Source organism: Lipotes vexillifer, unplaced genomic scaffold (genome assembly GCF_000442215.2).
Source record: "Lipotes vexillifer unplaced genomic scaffold, Lipotes_vexillifer_v1.1 scaffold644, whole genome shotgun sequence".
In the NCBI taxonomy this organism is placed as follows: Eukaryota; Metazoa; Chordata; class Mammalia; order Artiodactyla; family Lipotidae; genus Lipotes; species Lipotes vexillifer.
The window spans coordinates 3,031,469-3,047,559 of NW_006783288.1; the positions used below are offsets into that span (position 1 = coordinate 3,031,469).

The 16,091-nt window shown below is 36.0% G+C and overlaps 1 protein-coding gene across 1 annotated transcript in view; it reads right to left on the reverse strand.

The window, feature by feature from the left end:
* The window catches only part of PLAA (phospholipase A2 activating protein), a 37,498-nt gene that overhangs the window by 1,701 nt on the left and 19,706 nt on the right, over positions 1 to 16,091 (reverse strand). The window contains exons 7-13 of the mRNA XM_007455922.1: positions 14,282 to 14,451; positions 10,576 to 10,733; positions 9,677 to 9,896; positions 7,435 to 7,506; positions 4,494 to 4,562; positions 1,529 to 1,630; positions 345 to 400 (exon numbers count right to left, since the gene is read on the reverse strand). Of these exons, the coding sequence (XP_007455984.1) occupies positions 345 to 400; positions 1,529 to 1,630; positions 4,494 to 4,562; positions 7,435 to 7,506; positions 9,677 to 9,896; positions 10,576 to 10,733; positions 14,282 to 14,451 (847 nt within the window). The remainder of the gene's footprint in view (positions 1 to 344; positions 401 to 1,528; positions 1,631 to 4,493; positions 4,563 to 7,434; positions 7,507 to 9,676; positions 9,897 to 10,575; positions 10,734 to 14,281; positions 14,452 to 16,091) is intronic.

The following is a 16,091-nucleotide window of genomic DNA, read 5'->3' on the forward strand; positions in this document are numbered from 1 at the left end:
CTAGAACCCAAATCCAAACCTTCAATATTCTCTAACTGTAATTAGGCAGATATATCACAAATCCAACATTTTCAATAAGAGTACTCTACCACACACCATGGGGAGGTAAGACTTTTCACAGCAATTATCAAAGACCATAAAACAAGAATAAGGCCTGGGAGTAATTTTAAGCTGAGTACAGTATAGAAAAAGAAAGATTACTGTGATGATTTTTATTTTACCTGTTGTCTTCGAAGATCTTCTAAAGCTTTTTGCTTTGAATAAGTTTTTAAGTATACCATATTTGTTATCATTTTGAATGCTTTTCAAAGTAATATTATGTCATATATAAGTCAATCCCCTACTTTCTCAGAGAGAAAATTTATAACAACTTTTAGCCAACTTATGGCAACTTCTATGACTGCCAATGAAATAGTCAAAAAGCTAAATGTGTATTTATATTTAATCTATTGACTTAGTTTCATCTGTACATTTGATATCACATTTTTAAAAAAACATTTAATTTGCTTCCCATAATATTGACATTTCATGAAACTATTTCTTTCAAACTCTTCACATGCATCTTCAATATCAGCATCTTTGTCATCATTAATATTACTTTGAGTCATCTATCTAACACTATTTCCTCAAAAATTTTCATCTCAAAGAATAAAAAAGCCCAAATTTCCATCACAAAAGGTTTAAGAAGATACAATGTCCAAATTTACAAATTTTTATCTATCATAACTGGAAACTTGGATCTATTTCATTATTCTTTGGCATTAAAAATTGCTTAACACTAACAGAATACTAAAACAGTTTATTAAGGGAATGCAAAAAGAGATCTTTTATATTTGTAAAAGAGTTTAAAAATGTCAAGTTGTCTAAAAGTGTGTATACACTTCTTTATTGTTCAAAAATAAAGCAATTAAGAAAAGACCTATAAATGATTTTTATAAAGATAAAAAGGATGATGAGAAACAAAACAAACCTCCCCAAAACAATATATTCATATATTCAGGTATGTATATTATCTTATCTCAATAGACTCTCACCATAATCTTTGAGGAAAACAGAGCTAGTAATACTCTCAGTCAAAAATAAACAAACAAAAAACAAAACAAAACCTAGTCATTTTGTTTTGAGGAAAACATTAACAGAAAAAGCAATGAAAGTCAACTGAGCAGTTTCATTTTTACAGACAAGATCTTTGTTTTTAAATGCTTTACTCATTCGTTTTCATTATTTTTTTTCTGAAATCAGTTAAGACCTTAGGGAATGTGACTGATATTTTTCCCCTTTAATTTTTTTTTCTCATTAAAGTCATCAAAAAGCATTTACTTATATTTGTGTAAGGTTTCTTATAAAGTATTAATGTCCATTATCAGATCGTGTATTTTTAGTTGACTCAGTTGTGTAATACCAAAATACAAGTCTCTATCATGTAAGCACCTGGTTCCCAGCACATGCTTAGGACAGAAACAGCCTTGAGAGCAACTCAAGGAGTCTGTGGATATGTGAGAAAACTATTTAATTAAAATACACTTACCTAATATTTGTGTAGGGTTTGCTTGGTCAAAAGTGACAGCCTCTTTTTTAGGAAAATAAATATTCACTGTCTTAGATGCAGCTGATTGGTAGGCACTGTTCCCTATTTACAGAATAGAAGAAGGTGAAAATCGTTCAGAGTGGTCAAGAGCAAGATTTTTCTAACTGATTTTTGTTTTCAAAGTTACTGAGATGCATAACTATTCAGTGCATATGCAATAAAATAACAACCAACTTCAGAAAAAAAGAAAATAAATCCGTAAGATTTTATATACTGTATATATTTGTTAATATAATAAATTTTAGTTTTTGGAATGGGAGCTTCCTTGTAAAACAAAGCCTTTCCATTTCATATTCTCTACTTCTCTCATGTTTTTAAGATTCAATCTAAATTGAAAGTTTTTAAAAGATCAAAGAACACAAAACAATTCTGAAACTTTCCATTTCCTTCTTCTCCAGGCATACTAATCTCTCTTTTCTCATTCCAAATCATGTAGTAGGCATTGTCATTTTCTCCAATCATTTTCTACATCATTTTTATAAATCCCTACCAAGTTGTAAGCTCCTGAAGGGCATATGTATTTACTTCTTAAGTCCCCATTATAGTAACACTAACTCAGTATCTGATGATGAACCAAAAACTGCCACAAGATGAAAATTCAACAATACTCAGTGAATAAAGCTACTTCAACTAAAGCATAATTTAAATCTCATTTATGTCTTACATTCATTTCAAATCTTAATTTATACAACATTTTTGTTCTGACGTAAAATGAAGGTATTTTGCAAAAATATAAATAAAACATTTTAATCTTCTGAGTATATTAGGAACAGAAAGGGGGAAGGTAGATAAATGAAGAATGAGGTAAGTGCATAAAATTAATTCTAATTCCTTACAAAGCATAAAATATTTATTGACATGATCAAAGACACTACCTGTACTCCTGGTTGTTAGAGTCTAGTTGTGGTAAGGAGACTGCAAATCAAGTTAACATCCAAACAATTAAATACAATGAAAAGTTCTCTGAAGGAAAAGTATAGGATGCATTGAGAGCTTATGATAGACTAGAGGATCTAGCAAGAGGTATATGTGCATATCCAGGAAGTTTCACTGAATTCATTTTAATAAATACTATACTGCAAAATTAAATAAAAAAGAAAAAGGAGGGAAAAAGCCAAACAATAATTAGTGGTCAAAATAGCAAAGTAGAGGGCACAAATACTCCCAAAGAGAACAGCAGTACCAAACTCCTGAGGTAGAAAACTGCATGCCATGCTCAAGACACTGATGCAGGCCAGTATGGAAGAGAAAAGGCAGAGAGGAATGTGATGCAAGGCAAGAGAAAATAGTCAATGGGAAGCTATTACAGGGTTTTAATCAAGGGAGGGGCATAAACAGAGGACGACTGAGAGACCAATTTGGAGGCCATTATTTCATTGGTCTAGGTGAGAGATGACAGTGGCTGAGATAAGGTATACAAAGGTCCATTACATACACCAAACTGTTAAAAACTTTAATTTCTTAAAAATGAGAGGAAGCACTGTTAACTTTAAGACTCTTTTGTAATACAACAGGTATAACATTACTAAGAATTTATTCCGTATAAAATGATTTACATATATTTCATAATTTTAAACTCTTATTTCTAGGAAGTAGATACAACTTTACAAATGAGAAAAAGAGAGGCACAGAAACAGAATGACGTGCTCAAGGTAAAACACATAAAAAGTAGTGGAACTGAGATTTGAGTCTAAGCATTCTCACTCCAGAGTCCTTAATCTTAATTACTTACTACATTAAACTTCAATACTGCCAACCAATGTTACTTTCACAATGAAAAAATAGCTTAAAAAATCATATACCGGGGCTTCCCTGGTGGCGCAGTGGTTGAGAATCCGCCTGCCAATGCAGGGGACATGGGTTCGAGCCCTGGTCTGGAAGGATCCCACATGCCGTGGAGCAGCTAGGCCCGTGAGCCACAGCTACTGAGCCTGCGCATCTGGAGCCTGTGCTCCGCAACAAGAGAGGCCGCGACAGTGAGAGGCCCGCGCACCGCGATGAAGAGTGGCTCCCGCTTGCCACAACTAGAGAAAGCCCTCGCACAGAAATGAAGACCCAACACAGCAAAAATAAATTAATTAATTAATAAACTCCTACCCCCAACATCTTCTTAAAAAAAAAAAAAAACATACCAACTTAGTTCTCAAGTAGAATGGTGGATTTATGAATATTTTATTATGCTCAATAACATATATGTCACATACTCTCTTGTATAAAATAATAAATAGGGAAATATATATGCCAAGAGATCTGTCAAGCTTACAAGAGGTGAACCACAAATTCAGTTCTGCGTTTTATGACAGCCTATACAGAGTAAAAAAGTATGCCTGCATATATACCACAATGCTAAACAGGTAAGATGTGTCAGGGTTTAGGCTGGATACTAAGAATAAAAAAAGTTAGTTGCTCAGGGGAAAGCCAAATATTCCAGGCCTAAATCGTAAAAGCAAATTCTTTCCTGAGTCCTCTCAATGTGTAATGTAGTAAATAATATTCTAAACACATTTAAGTGTGTAAGAATGAAGCGGAAGAGATGGGAATGACTCAGATTTTGTAAGGATAGTGAGGAAACCAGCCTTAACACAGTAGAACAGCAGTTTTCAATCCTGGCTGCACATGAGAAAATTATAAAACTACTCTTGCTAAGACCCCGACCCAGAGCAACGTTAGATCAAGTGAGCATCGCTGGGGATGAGGCTGAAGTAGTTTTTCTAAGCTCCCCAGATGATTCTAATGTGCAGTAATGACACAATTCTGAGAACACTCTAAAAGCCAGGTCAAAAGTTTGGTCTTGATTTACTGTATAAAAAGTTTTCCAGCAAGAAGAAGATGCCAATTTTCTTTACCTTTCATTACATAAAAGTACTAATGAATTTAAAAAAAAGAGGAAATGAAAAATGTGTACCTGTAAATGGATCAACTCCAGCCATGGTAGTTCCCATACTTGCAGACCCTGGTACATACCGACCACCACCTAAAATGCAATAATACTTCTAGTAAGCATAGGTAACAGCAAATGATAAAGTTCAAACTGCTCCTTCTTTACACAGAAAGACTTATTTTCATTATTAGTCACACTTCAGAATGACATCTTAATAAAACAGCTGTAAATTTAATACAGCAAAATGCTTAGAACAGTATCTGGCATGCAGTTAGATCTCAATAAAATTAGCCGGAAAAGTAATTCTCAAGTTATAAAATAAATATTACATGCCTTATATACTATAATTATAGAAGTTTAATGAATTACAAAAGCATTAATAGATTGGAGAGAAAGAAAGTCAAAAGTTTCCATAATGAAATGTGAACACTTATTTTATTGAAATAGAGATGGGATTAGTTGGCACATAAGACAAATAGAAAAGAAACTAGGTAAGAGTTAGGGATGCTATGATAATAGCCCAGTCTCAAATTTGAGAATACTTGTAGCTGCTTTATTGAAAATGGAAAGAAAGAAAGAAACAGGAAAAACAAGTGCAGAGAGAGAATCAGCAGGATTTGGAGATGTTCGGAGTCCTGGATCAGCCTTTGTGGGAAGAAGAAAGATGAGCTATTGTTCTAGCCCCTCTAAGCTTAATATTCAGGAGTTGGTATAACCAGTGCAACAGATACAGAAAAAGCAAACAAAACTAAAAAACAAAACTGCAGATGTGAACAGGATTCATTAAAATAACGAAGAACACAGAATAAGCGGATTTGCTCAGTTTTTACCATATGCTGGCTAGCATGCTAAGCATCTTATATGCATGAATCATTTAAATATTAATTAGAGATCATTATTATATAATATTTTAGAAGAGGAAGGCTGAATAATTTGCCCAAGGCATTATTATGATGCAGAAGGTAGTCCTACACTGTTCCAAATGTGGTTCTCTGACCACTTGAATGAGAGTCACTGGTTCAATATGCAGACTCCCAGGGCCTGCCCATAATAGCCTAGTAGTTCTCCAAATTAGCTTCACTTTAGAAACCAATAGGGAGCTTTTAAAACTACCTAAACAGCAAACCACATCCAAGACCATATAATCAGAATTCCTGGGGAAGGGATCCGACTGAGTACTTTTAACCTCCTCACTAATCTAGTGTATCAGAATCTCTGGGTGGGACCTTGCAATAGCTAACTTAAGCAAGCATCCCATATGATTCTAACTGACATTAAATGTTTGAGAATCATACAAATGAGGAAAAGAAAAAAGAATTAAGATTGACCTTAAGTTAGAAGCAAGATGGGTAATGTTTTGGCCCGAGTGCTGTTGGTAAAACTGGAGGAACAACATCAACAATAGTAATAGCTAACATATATTGAGGGCTTAAATATATTCCAGGCATTCTGCTAAACACTTTATATGTACTATACCACTTAATTTTTATAATATCTCAATACGGCAAACGTTTTTACCTATCTTTTATAACAGTGTGGTTCAGTTAACCTATTAATTCCATAATTCTCTTGGACTTTTAGTATGCTATCTTGCCTATCTCCATAATCAGTGCATCTTCTGAGTTACTGACACTGTGCAACAGTGAGACATGCTCCAGTTACGATGGCCCCAGTTGTTCTCTTGATTTTGTTGGTACTGTTTGAAGCTTGGTATATTCTTTCTGTTCCAAAAAAAAGCTGCTAATGAGATTCAGGAACTCTGTTGTTCTAAGTTTCAGAGCATCACTGTGCCTGAATATGCTGATAGAGAAAGTTATCATCTTATCTACTGTTCAGATCTTTACTGCCTTCTCAGGGTCACCAAAGACTTCCTTAACAGCGATCATGCTATCACAACATTTAGCTTGATAGTTGGTTTCTGTAGTACACTGGTACACTGCACAGGGTACAGCTATTTATTTGCATCTGGGCCACCAATGCATTCTCAGGAGAAGGGAAGCTCACTGAGGGCAGTTCACAACTTCATGATACTGACCCAAGGTTGTGTGTTGGTCCCATCTATGGTTTAGAAAGGACTATACGGTCACTTTTAGAGCTCACAGTACTAAGCCTGCAAGGCCAATAGATAGCATAAATACTAAGAATTTCTTCCCAAATTTGGTATATTGTCCAGGAACTCTGGCTGAAGATCCAACAACAGCATCATAAAATACATCAAATGCTATTCTGAAAACAGAGATTTCTTCAGTTGTATTAAAGTCCAATTTTTTTCCAGTAGTGTTGATGCTGAGGCATGCATACCTTTGGTAAATAAAGTCACTTTGAAGAGACACCAACACTTCCAGGGCTTCATGAAGGCCATTAATAACTTAGATTAGGAAGACTAATCCTGGGTAGCTGGGTGGACTGTCTCCTTCCATGCTAAAGGCAAATTATGCCTGGGCAAACTTCTTGACTGCACTGCTCCATCCAATTTCAGGGACTCACATGGCTCCTTCTCTGCTCGTGATCAGTAGCATCTCGCCAGTGATAGCACTCATGCTGTGTCTTGGTTGGTGGATTCCCCTATTATCTAATTTCACAGATAAAAAAAATAGGCTCAGACAGGTTAAGTAACTTGCCAACTTCTCATAGCAAGTAAGTGGTAGAGCCAGATTTTGAACCAAGGTCTGTCTGACTCGAAAATCTATGATCTTAATGATTCTGCTCTCCTTTCAGGAAGGACCACTGGAGAAAATGATGAATTTTAATAATATGTTATTAAAAGTCATGAGGAAAGCTATAAAAGTACTCGAGGAAAAAGAAAAAATTAGAAGTTAAAGAAAAGGAGATCCATCAAAATTGGAAACACAGATAATAAGGAAATTATCAGTTATTGGATAATATCTTCAAAATGTAAAGCCATATAATACAAAATGTTATACATTTAGTGAAGAAAGACGTATTGATCAAAACTGCTTCCCACCTGTAAAAGGATCTGCTGCAGGCAGTGTGTTAGAAGATCCTGATGAAGAGCCTGGAACATACCGACCACCACCTGTGCATGCAAACAAAGAAAAATCTCAAGTACGCCAGAATCCTGAATTTCATAAATGGTACATTGCTTACATCAGAAGACTCTAAATTTGGGGAGAAATAAAAGAGCAAGGCTGTCCCATGACAGAATAAGAGGAGTTATAGTCAGAAGTCTTATAGTTGGAAAGGTTAGTAAGAAACTAGAATTTCAGTGATTCTCCAAGTTTTGTTTTTGTTAACTTTAATCCTTTATTATATCTTAGCTTCTGCACTTAAATATTAAAATAACTAGGAATTCAAATATAAAAAGATAAATTGCAGTTGGTCTCTGACGTAAATAATATACAAACACAATCAGTTCCTGTTCCTATACGAATTCACTACAATTCCTGCTGCTGTTGTTGCTATCAAACCACAGGCACCAAATGTGAATCTTTTAGAGAACCCCTGGGTTGATTAATTCATGTGTCAAACAGTGCATTCAGTGCTGAGATCCAGCCTATCAAACCCAGGCACCAAATGTGAATCTTTTAGAGAACCCCTGGGTTGATTAATTCATGTGTCAAACAGTGCATTCAGTGCTGAGATCCAGCAGGGAACAAGCTTGCTTGTATCCACTGAAGCTTACAACCTACTGGAGAAAATTACAAAGGGGATGAGTGGTTCAAAGGAAACAGACTTCCCATTTATACAATTACAAATGTGTGGTGTGTGTGAGTACATTTTGTTAGTATCTCTAAAGAAATAATCAGAGGCGTCTACAAAAAGATATATCTAAGGATGCTGACGGAGTTTCAGAGGAGCAAAAAAGCCAAATCGTTGTTAGATTTCCAGACAGAGCCAGCTGCTTTAATATCGGTCCTCCATCCCACAAGATAGCTTATAAAATACAGTACTCTTTTGTACTGTAGACTGATATTCCAACCAACAGAAATATACAGGTAATAAACATTTTTTTTTCTTGTTCTGTCAAGTGCATCTGCTGGGAGGGTCCTATCATTTATAGTTCATAGTGAATCAGTCTGATAGTCTGTTTAAGTCAACATGCAGGTGAGATTAACTTTATTATGTGAACAAACAATGGAATTTTGAACTAGAAGGAGAAGAGATAATTTAGGAGCATGAAGCATCTGTGAGGGAAGAAGAAAAAAAAAAAGACCTGAGACAAGAAGAGGATATGGGATCCTTGCGATAAGAGGAAGAGCACTAGCACATGAAAGATAGAGTCAGAAATAATAGGAACCCATTAACAATAAAGTGTCAATTTCAAATTTTTATTTAGAGCTAGCCCTATATCTAAGAAAAGATAGATATAGGGCCAGCTCTATATCTATTCCATACCATGGCCTCAGTTCCCAGGGCCCAGAGCTCAGGCTAATACTTCTAGAATTAAACTCCATTTCCAAGGATCCCAGACTCAGACTAATACTACTGGGATTATACTACTACTGGGATGAGAACCTAATCCCATTAACAACATTTCAGACACTGTATACTATGTTATAAACAACTGACTTAAAATGAACATGAGGAGGGCTTCCCTGGTGTTGCAGTGGTTGACAGTCCGCCTGCCGATGCAGGGGACGCAGGTTCGTGCCCTGGTCCGGGAGGATCCCACATGCCGCGGAGCGGCTGGGCCCGTGAGCCATGGCCGCTGAGCCTGCGCGTCCGGAGCCTGTGCTCCGCAACGGGAGAGGCCACAACAGCTGGAGGCCCGCGTACCGCAAAAAAAAAAAAAAAATGAACATATGGAATACAAATAACATGTAAACTAAAACTACCCATAGTTCAGTTCTAGATTTGATGCATAACTAACTAGTTTAGCCTCATGTGTAAACAGAATTTCTATTTACTAAATTTCACCAAAATATATATTTTAAAAAGAAGCAATAACATGAAGGAACTTACAGGTTTCTTTTCATTTCAAATGACTGAATTAGTTTCAGTTTAATTTTATTTAGTTTACAGTGTGGCTGTATTTTTGAAAGAGAACGATTTACAATTGTTTCCATAAATACGAAATTACTATATAATTTGAGCCTCAAAAATATATATCTGCAGCAAAAATCTGCTGTAGATCTTGGTTTTTATTTAAACAGCTAATCATAATAGGTGTTTAAACACAACAAATAAAGAAAAAAATAATCAACATTGGTGGAAGTATATAAGACTTAATACAAACCCTAACTTACCTGTAAACGGATCTGAAAAACTGGGGTTCCCAAGTCCCAACATTTGACCTTTTGTGTTATCAATAATAAATTTAGCCACCTGATCCAGAAACATAGGATTCAAATCATTCTTCTGCAAGAAGTTGTATGCAGTTAACCAGGGATCATCAGTGATGTTATATGGCAGTTTATAAGATGGTCCACCTTCGTTGACATCAATTGAGAAAACATAATCAAACTCCTTTAATAGGAATATAAAAAGGAGATAAGTGATTACTATCTGTTCACATAAATTAATGACATACATAACACAAATTTATTTTAATAATTATAGTGCTAAACTTTCTCCAAAGCACAATTTTAAAATCTTCCACTTGGCAAATAATGTTTAATAGCAACCATATGCATGTGGTGCAAGAATAGTAGTTCACTGGCAGGTAGATGTGGGGAATGGATTATTATTACATATTGATTGTAAGACCAAAGGATGGTTTCCAATTAGTTGATCTCAAGGCCAAAAGTATTAGCTGTTACCTCACCCTACTCATGAAAACATGCTGGCATTATAAGCACAGCCCTGCAGGGTCCCTCATGGCCTGTCAAGTTAAATATAGCTGGGCACAAAGCATTAGATGAAAGGTAACACAGAAGCGCCTAATCCAAAATGGTTGGGAACAGCTTATCTATGTTAACTACCAAAAGGCAAATAATGGCAGGGTCCATCACAAATGCAGCTCTCTCTACATGCAAAGATATTAAAAAAAAAAAATCTACTTCAAGACTGAGAATCTCCCCATTGAAATCTATTTTTAAATGTCAAAACACCAAAGAAAATTTTATTAGCATGGGGAAAGGGAAACGAAAACTTTTAATTTGTCTAATGCTTTAAGATAATAGCAATTAGAAAGAAGTCGACATACTTTCCCTTCATATAAAACTTTTCCAGATGTTTGCTGATTAGCACCAGATGAGCCAACAACATCACCAATTTTTATCCACCTCCCTTCACTAACACTCCACTGATAGGCTTCGACTTTCTCCCCATCTCTGATTAGGCGAGTCTGTCCTTCTCTAGTACCTTAAAATAAAAATTTTAAGAATCAAAGAGAGAATGGCAGAGTAAATTTTACAAACATTAGATAGAAAAGTTTTAACATTAAAGTTTATATATAAAAGAAAATATGTATTTTGGTTTAATAGAAAATTTTATGAAACAAAATATTTTAAAATGTAATTCTACTGGAAACTGGCCAAAAAGAAAATAACGGTTTAAAAGAAACTCTACTGCGACTTCCCTGGTGGCGCAGTGGTTAAGAACCTGCCCGCCTGCCGAAGCAGGGGACAGGGGTTCGAGCCCTGGTCCGGGAAGATCCCACATGCCGCGGAGCAACTGAGCCCGTGTGCCACAACTACTGAGCCTGCACTCTAAAGCCCGCACGCCTAGAGCCCGTGCTCCGCAACAAGAGAAGCCACCGCAATGAGAAGTGAGAAGCCCACGCACCGCAATGAAGAGTAGCCCCCTCTCACTGCAACTAGAGAAAGCCGGTGCGCAGCAATGAAGACCCAACGCAGCCAAAAATAAATAAATAAATAAATTTATTTTTTAAAAAAACTCTATTAAGTTAAGGATGGTTAAAAAGATGTGATTCTACTAAAAAGTAGCTGGCTGATCGAAAATAAAACAAATTTTATTAACGAGTATCTTCTGACAATACTTCATTTCAGTAAATGATTCTCCATTCTTCTAGCTGATTAGGCCAAAAAGAACAGAAGAGTGTGATTCCTTTCTCTCAATTCTAATCCTTCAGCAAATTCCATCAGCTCTATCTTTAAAATACAGCTAAAAAACTACCTCTTCTCACCCTCTCCATTGCTACCCATTGGTACAAGCCACCATTATTTCTCAGTTGCACTGATTCAATGGCCTCCTACTATAGGCCCTGGAGCCCCCTAGAGTCTATAACACTGGCTGTTTATTCTGCCTATGACATTCTCCACAGATGTTAGCAAGATTTGCTCCCTTGTCTCCTTAAGGACTTTACCTGAAAGCCACATTCTCAGCAAGGTCTTCAGTGGCAGAACTGCTAGCTGTCCTCCAGAGATTCATGCTCCTGTTCCAATGGGTAGAGCTGGAGCTGTCTAGTCGAAGACTACCTTATTCCGCCCCTTTACATTTTGTAGTCCCTAGATTACACACTGAGTAATGGTCAGTGGAATCTGGGTGGGTGTGATAAATGCCAGTTCTAGGCCTAGTTCATCATCTTCTACCCTCCCCTCTTATGCTGTCTGGTGGCTGAATATCTATAATTCAGGGGGACCCTGCAAGCTCATGATGAAGATGGTGATTTCAGCATGGGTCCCTCAATGACCTAGAGGAGTAAAATTATTCTACGAACATGTTCCAGCATACCCTGCTGTCAACTGAACTTTAAATGTGCAACAAATAACCTTCTCTTGTGTTAAGCCACTGACATTTTAGGATTTATCTGTTACAGCAACCAGTGCTATCCTAAGTATTATACATTTCCTGACCACTGAATTTCAAACTCCTGTTTTATTTTTTATTAAAACTCAACGCCTGCTTTACTTTTCCCATAGTACTTATCTGACATACTTGTATTTATTTACTTATTAACTTTTTAATTATCTGTCTCCTCCTGTAGAACATAAATTTGTGAGAACAGAGATTTCTGTCCCTTTTGTTATCTGTATTCCCCAGAGCTTAGACCAATGCAGGGCAGACAGTGGGTACCTAGTAAATATTTATTGACTGTGTATATAGAGAGACAAAAAGATTACATTTTTGCAAAGAACTGTAAGAATATTAAAAATATGAAATAATACAGTGGTGTTCAAACTTTTGGTTTCAATATTTCTTTACAGTCAGAAATGTTATTCAGAAGCCCAAACAGCTTTTTTTTATGTAGGTTATATCAGTTGATTTACTGAATTTGAAATTAAAAATGAGAAGAGCAAAAAATATATTTACTTCATGGAAAACAGTAATAGATCCTTTACATAGTGAATAAATAATAGTTCAATGAAAAATAAGTATAGTTTTAAAAATTTAGTGAGAAGTCTGGCATTGTTGTACATTTCTGTAAATCTCTTTACTGTCTCTCTTAATAGAAGATAGCTGGATTATCATACCTGCCCCTGCATTTAACCTGTTGCAGTCTGTTGCTTGGTTGATGTACACAAAGAAAATCCAGCATCACACGGATAATACAGCTGAGAAACAGAGGACTAGTTTAATAGCCTTTCAGAGAAATGTGGATATTCTACAAGTCGTAGCTCCTAAAGGTAACAAATTTAGAATCTGAAACTGTATCAATGAATTTTTCATGCTCTATTATACTAAAATCCATTGATCTTATACTTTGAACAGTTCTTTTACCCATGTATGATTTTGTAAGACCATGAACTGGTCATTTGGAAAATGCTGATTCACTGAGCTATGCAGATCTTCCATATGATTACACATTTTATTATTCAATATAAAAAAATTGCATTTGTTAATATTACCACTAATGTCACAAGTTTTCCAAAATTTCAATTTTCATTTGGAAGTCTGAATTTTATCTTTGGCAACAAATGCTGTCAGTTGTTTTCCTTAAAGTGACATTCTCGCTTTGTTCATTTTCAAAAAAATATCTGCCAAATACCTAAGCCTGAATAACCGTAGTTGTTCTTTGAAATAAAAATGGAATTCCCTGAAAAAAGGGAGAGTTCAGCCTGCAACTCAAATGACTGCAGAAGTACTTACCCCTGAGGCTCATGGTACTTCGGTAAACTGTATGTGTACTTTACATTTTGTCATCCAGAATGTTAAAAAAGACACATACTAAAGGGCCAAAATGTAACAAAATTAATTTTTAATGCTTCATCAGGGACACTCCTAAGGGCAGATGGCATTTTTTTTTTTTTTTAATGACGACTGCATACCAGTGAAGAACACCATGACTACCTGAATAGTTTGGTGCCACTGCCTTGATCTATGTACTAAGGAGCCAGCAGTTTTACCCACCACCACTTTTATACCGTAAATGTAGATGATAACACAATGTAAAAGGCAAATAACATCTTAGTATTATAAAACTAGCTTTGACCACATGGATATCCTGAAAGGATCTCAGAATACCCAGGGGTCCACAGACCAAGGGATCATGGATATATCCAACCTAAGATTTCATTTGAGACAACTACTGTCCTCTGATTTTAAAATCAAACGATCCCTAACGCATTAAGCAGACATTGCTTTATTTTAACTCATTTTTATTTTTAGTCTGTACAACCTCTCAGAGAATCCAATCAACCAAAAGGTATTAAATGAGTGACTTCCGAACACCTACTATGTATGAACTACGTATTAGGTGATTTATTTAAAGAAAAAAAGATTCCTGTTTATGGGAACTTAGCTCCAAGTCTTTAAAACTGTGAGGCAGAGGCAAAAAGAACATGATTTTTCACTGTGGTTATGCATAATAAAAAGTCTCAAAGATCAGCACCTGGCAATGAGAATAATACTGAATGACTTAACAAAACAACCTTTTCTCCTTGTCACTCATTATCCCAAAAGGCAAACATGGTAGCATTTTTTATTACTAGACACATTGAAATATTTACCAGGTTCGTTCAGATGTTCCCTCCCAGGAAGCTGCTCAGCATTAATGTCCCCTAAATCACCAGTTTTGGAATCAATGGTTGCCTGAGAGAGTTCTCTTTCAAAAGCCTTGATTTCTTCAGCACTTGCTGTCCGATCCTCTGATTCTGTAAACACTCTAATAATACCATCACTATAAGGAAACAGAAAGAGATTTTAAGTCACTGCCACAGTAGGTTAACATTATCACACTTCAATGATCCAAAGCAAAAATAATCTGTATTTGTGAGTACGAGAAATGTTACTATGTATTTATTGCTGAGTATAGAACTATGCCGATTTCAGCACACTACCCTCTATTACTTTCTAAAGCAATGGAAAGGGTGGAAAAAGACTATTTAAGGAAAAAGTTACTGGCAAAGAACGAAGAAATACATATTTAACACAATTTTCAATTCCAAAGTAAATATTTACCATCATAAAAATCTACAGACATAGCATACACTTTTAAAGTGAAGATTACACACATAGGTATTATGGTATAAAGAAGGGTAGTAAACTGTTTAACTTATAAAGGGCTCAAATACCCAGGATAGGGCTTAGAAAATACTAGATGCTCGATATCCGTTCATTAGAAAAGCATGGAGCCTGTCCTTACTATGCCATTAACTAGCAATGTAACCCGAATCAAGAAAAAAACAGCTTCACCTCTGGACCAGATGACGATCCCAGCCTCTATTCTCAGAAAAATGACTTCATTTCCATAATTTCCCTTTGTGAAATTTTGGGGTAGGGGAGGCAAGTTAGCCACTTTCAACTGTACTAATCCTACTCAACTCCGCAGAAAAACTTTCTTACTTAACCTTCTACTAACAGCAGTGTTACCCCTTTGTTTATTTTTCCTCAACTTTAAATGACTTTAGGGTGAAAATAACTAAACCAACAAATCAACCTCTGGCCCAGCCAAGGAGTAAAATAGACACTGTATCCCTTATGGCTGTCGCCCTTTTTCCTCTTGCCTTCAGTGCCACAGTAGTCTATAATCCTTTCCCTCATCCATTTCTTCAAAAAACTCTTTATCTGTCTCCTCTCATTTACCTTTTTCTGTCATTTTCTATGAAAATGTGATGTCAAAAAAGTCACTACTAACATCTTACAAAGCAAATCCAAAAGCTTTCCTAACTTTCCATTCCTTAACCCCTCATGTACTTATTGACACTGATCACAAACTCCCTCCAAAATCTCTTTTCCATCTCTGAATTTCAACATCTGGATTGCTTTTTGTTTAGGCTACTGGCTTCTCTTTTTCTACCCACAGTGTATCACAAGTTCAGTCTTTAGTTCTGTTCCTCCCCTTCCATGTTTCTTCCCTCAGAGAAAGATGCCCTATTGCTTGACTCTGGAAGTTGTGTGCCAATCTTGATTTTCAGTCTCAGTTGCTACACTAGGACCCAGTCCAAATGCCCATGACCCATCTGCATGAGTGTGGCTTATCACCACTTGGATCCCAGGAAGTTATCACCTTCTTCACCAAACCAATTCTCACTCTTGTCCATTTTTATTAATGTGGACTTCTAATCATCCAAAGTTTGAAACTCCTATCCTTTTCTGACACGCCCCCTTCTGATCATCTTCCCTCCGCATTATCCCATTTTCTGGTCTTTTATCCATTAGCACTGCAGGGTCAATATTTCATAACTTTACACCTACTACTGCAATTGCTTACCAACTTGGTTTCCTGCCCATTGTCACCACTAGTTAAATCTAACCTACATATTTAATAATTCATAAGTTCTGCTTTAATCACAGCACTTCTTGCTCAAGAGCTACAAC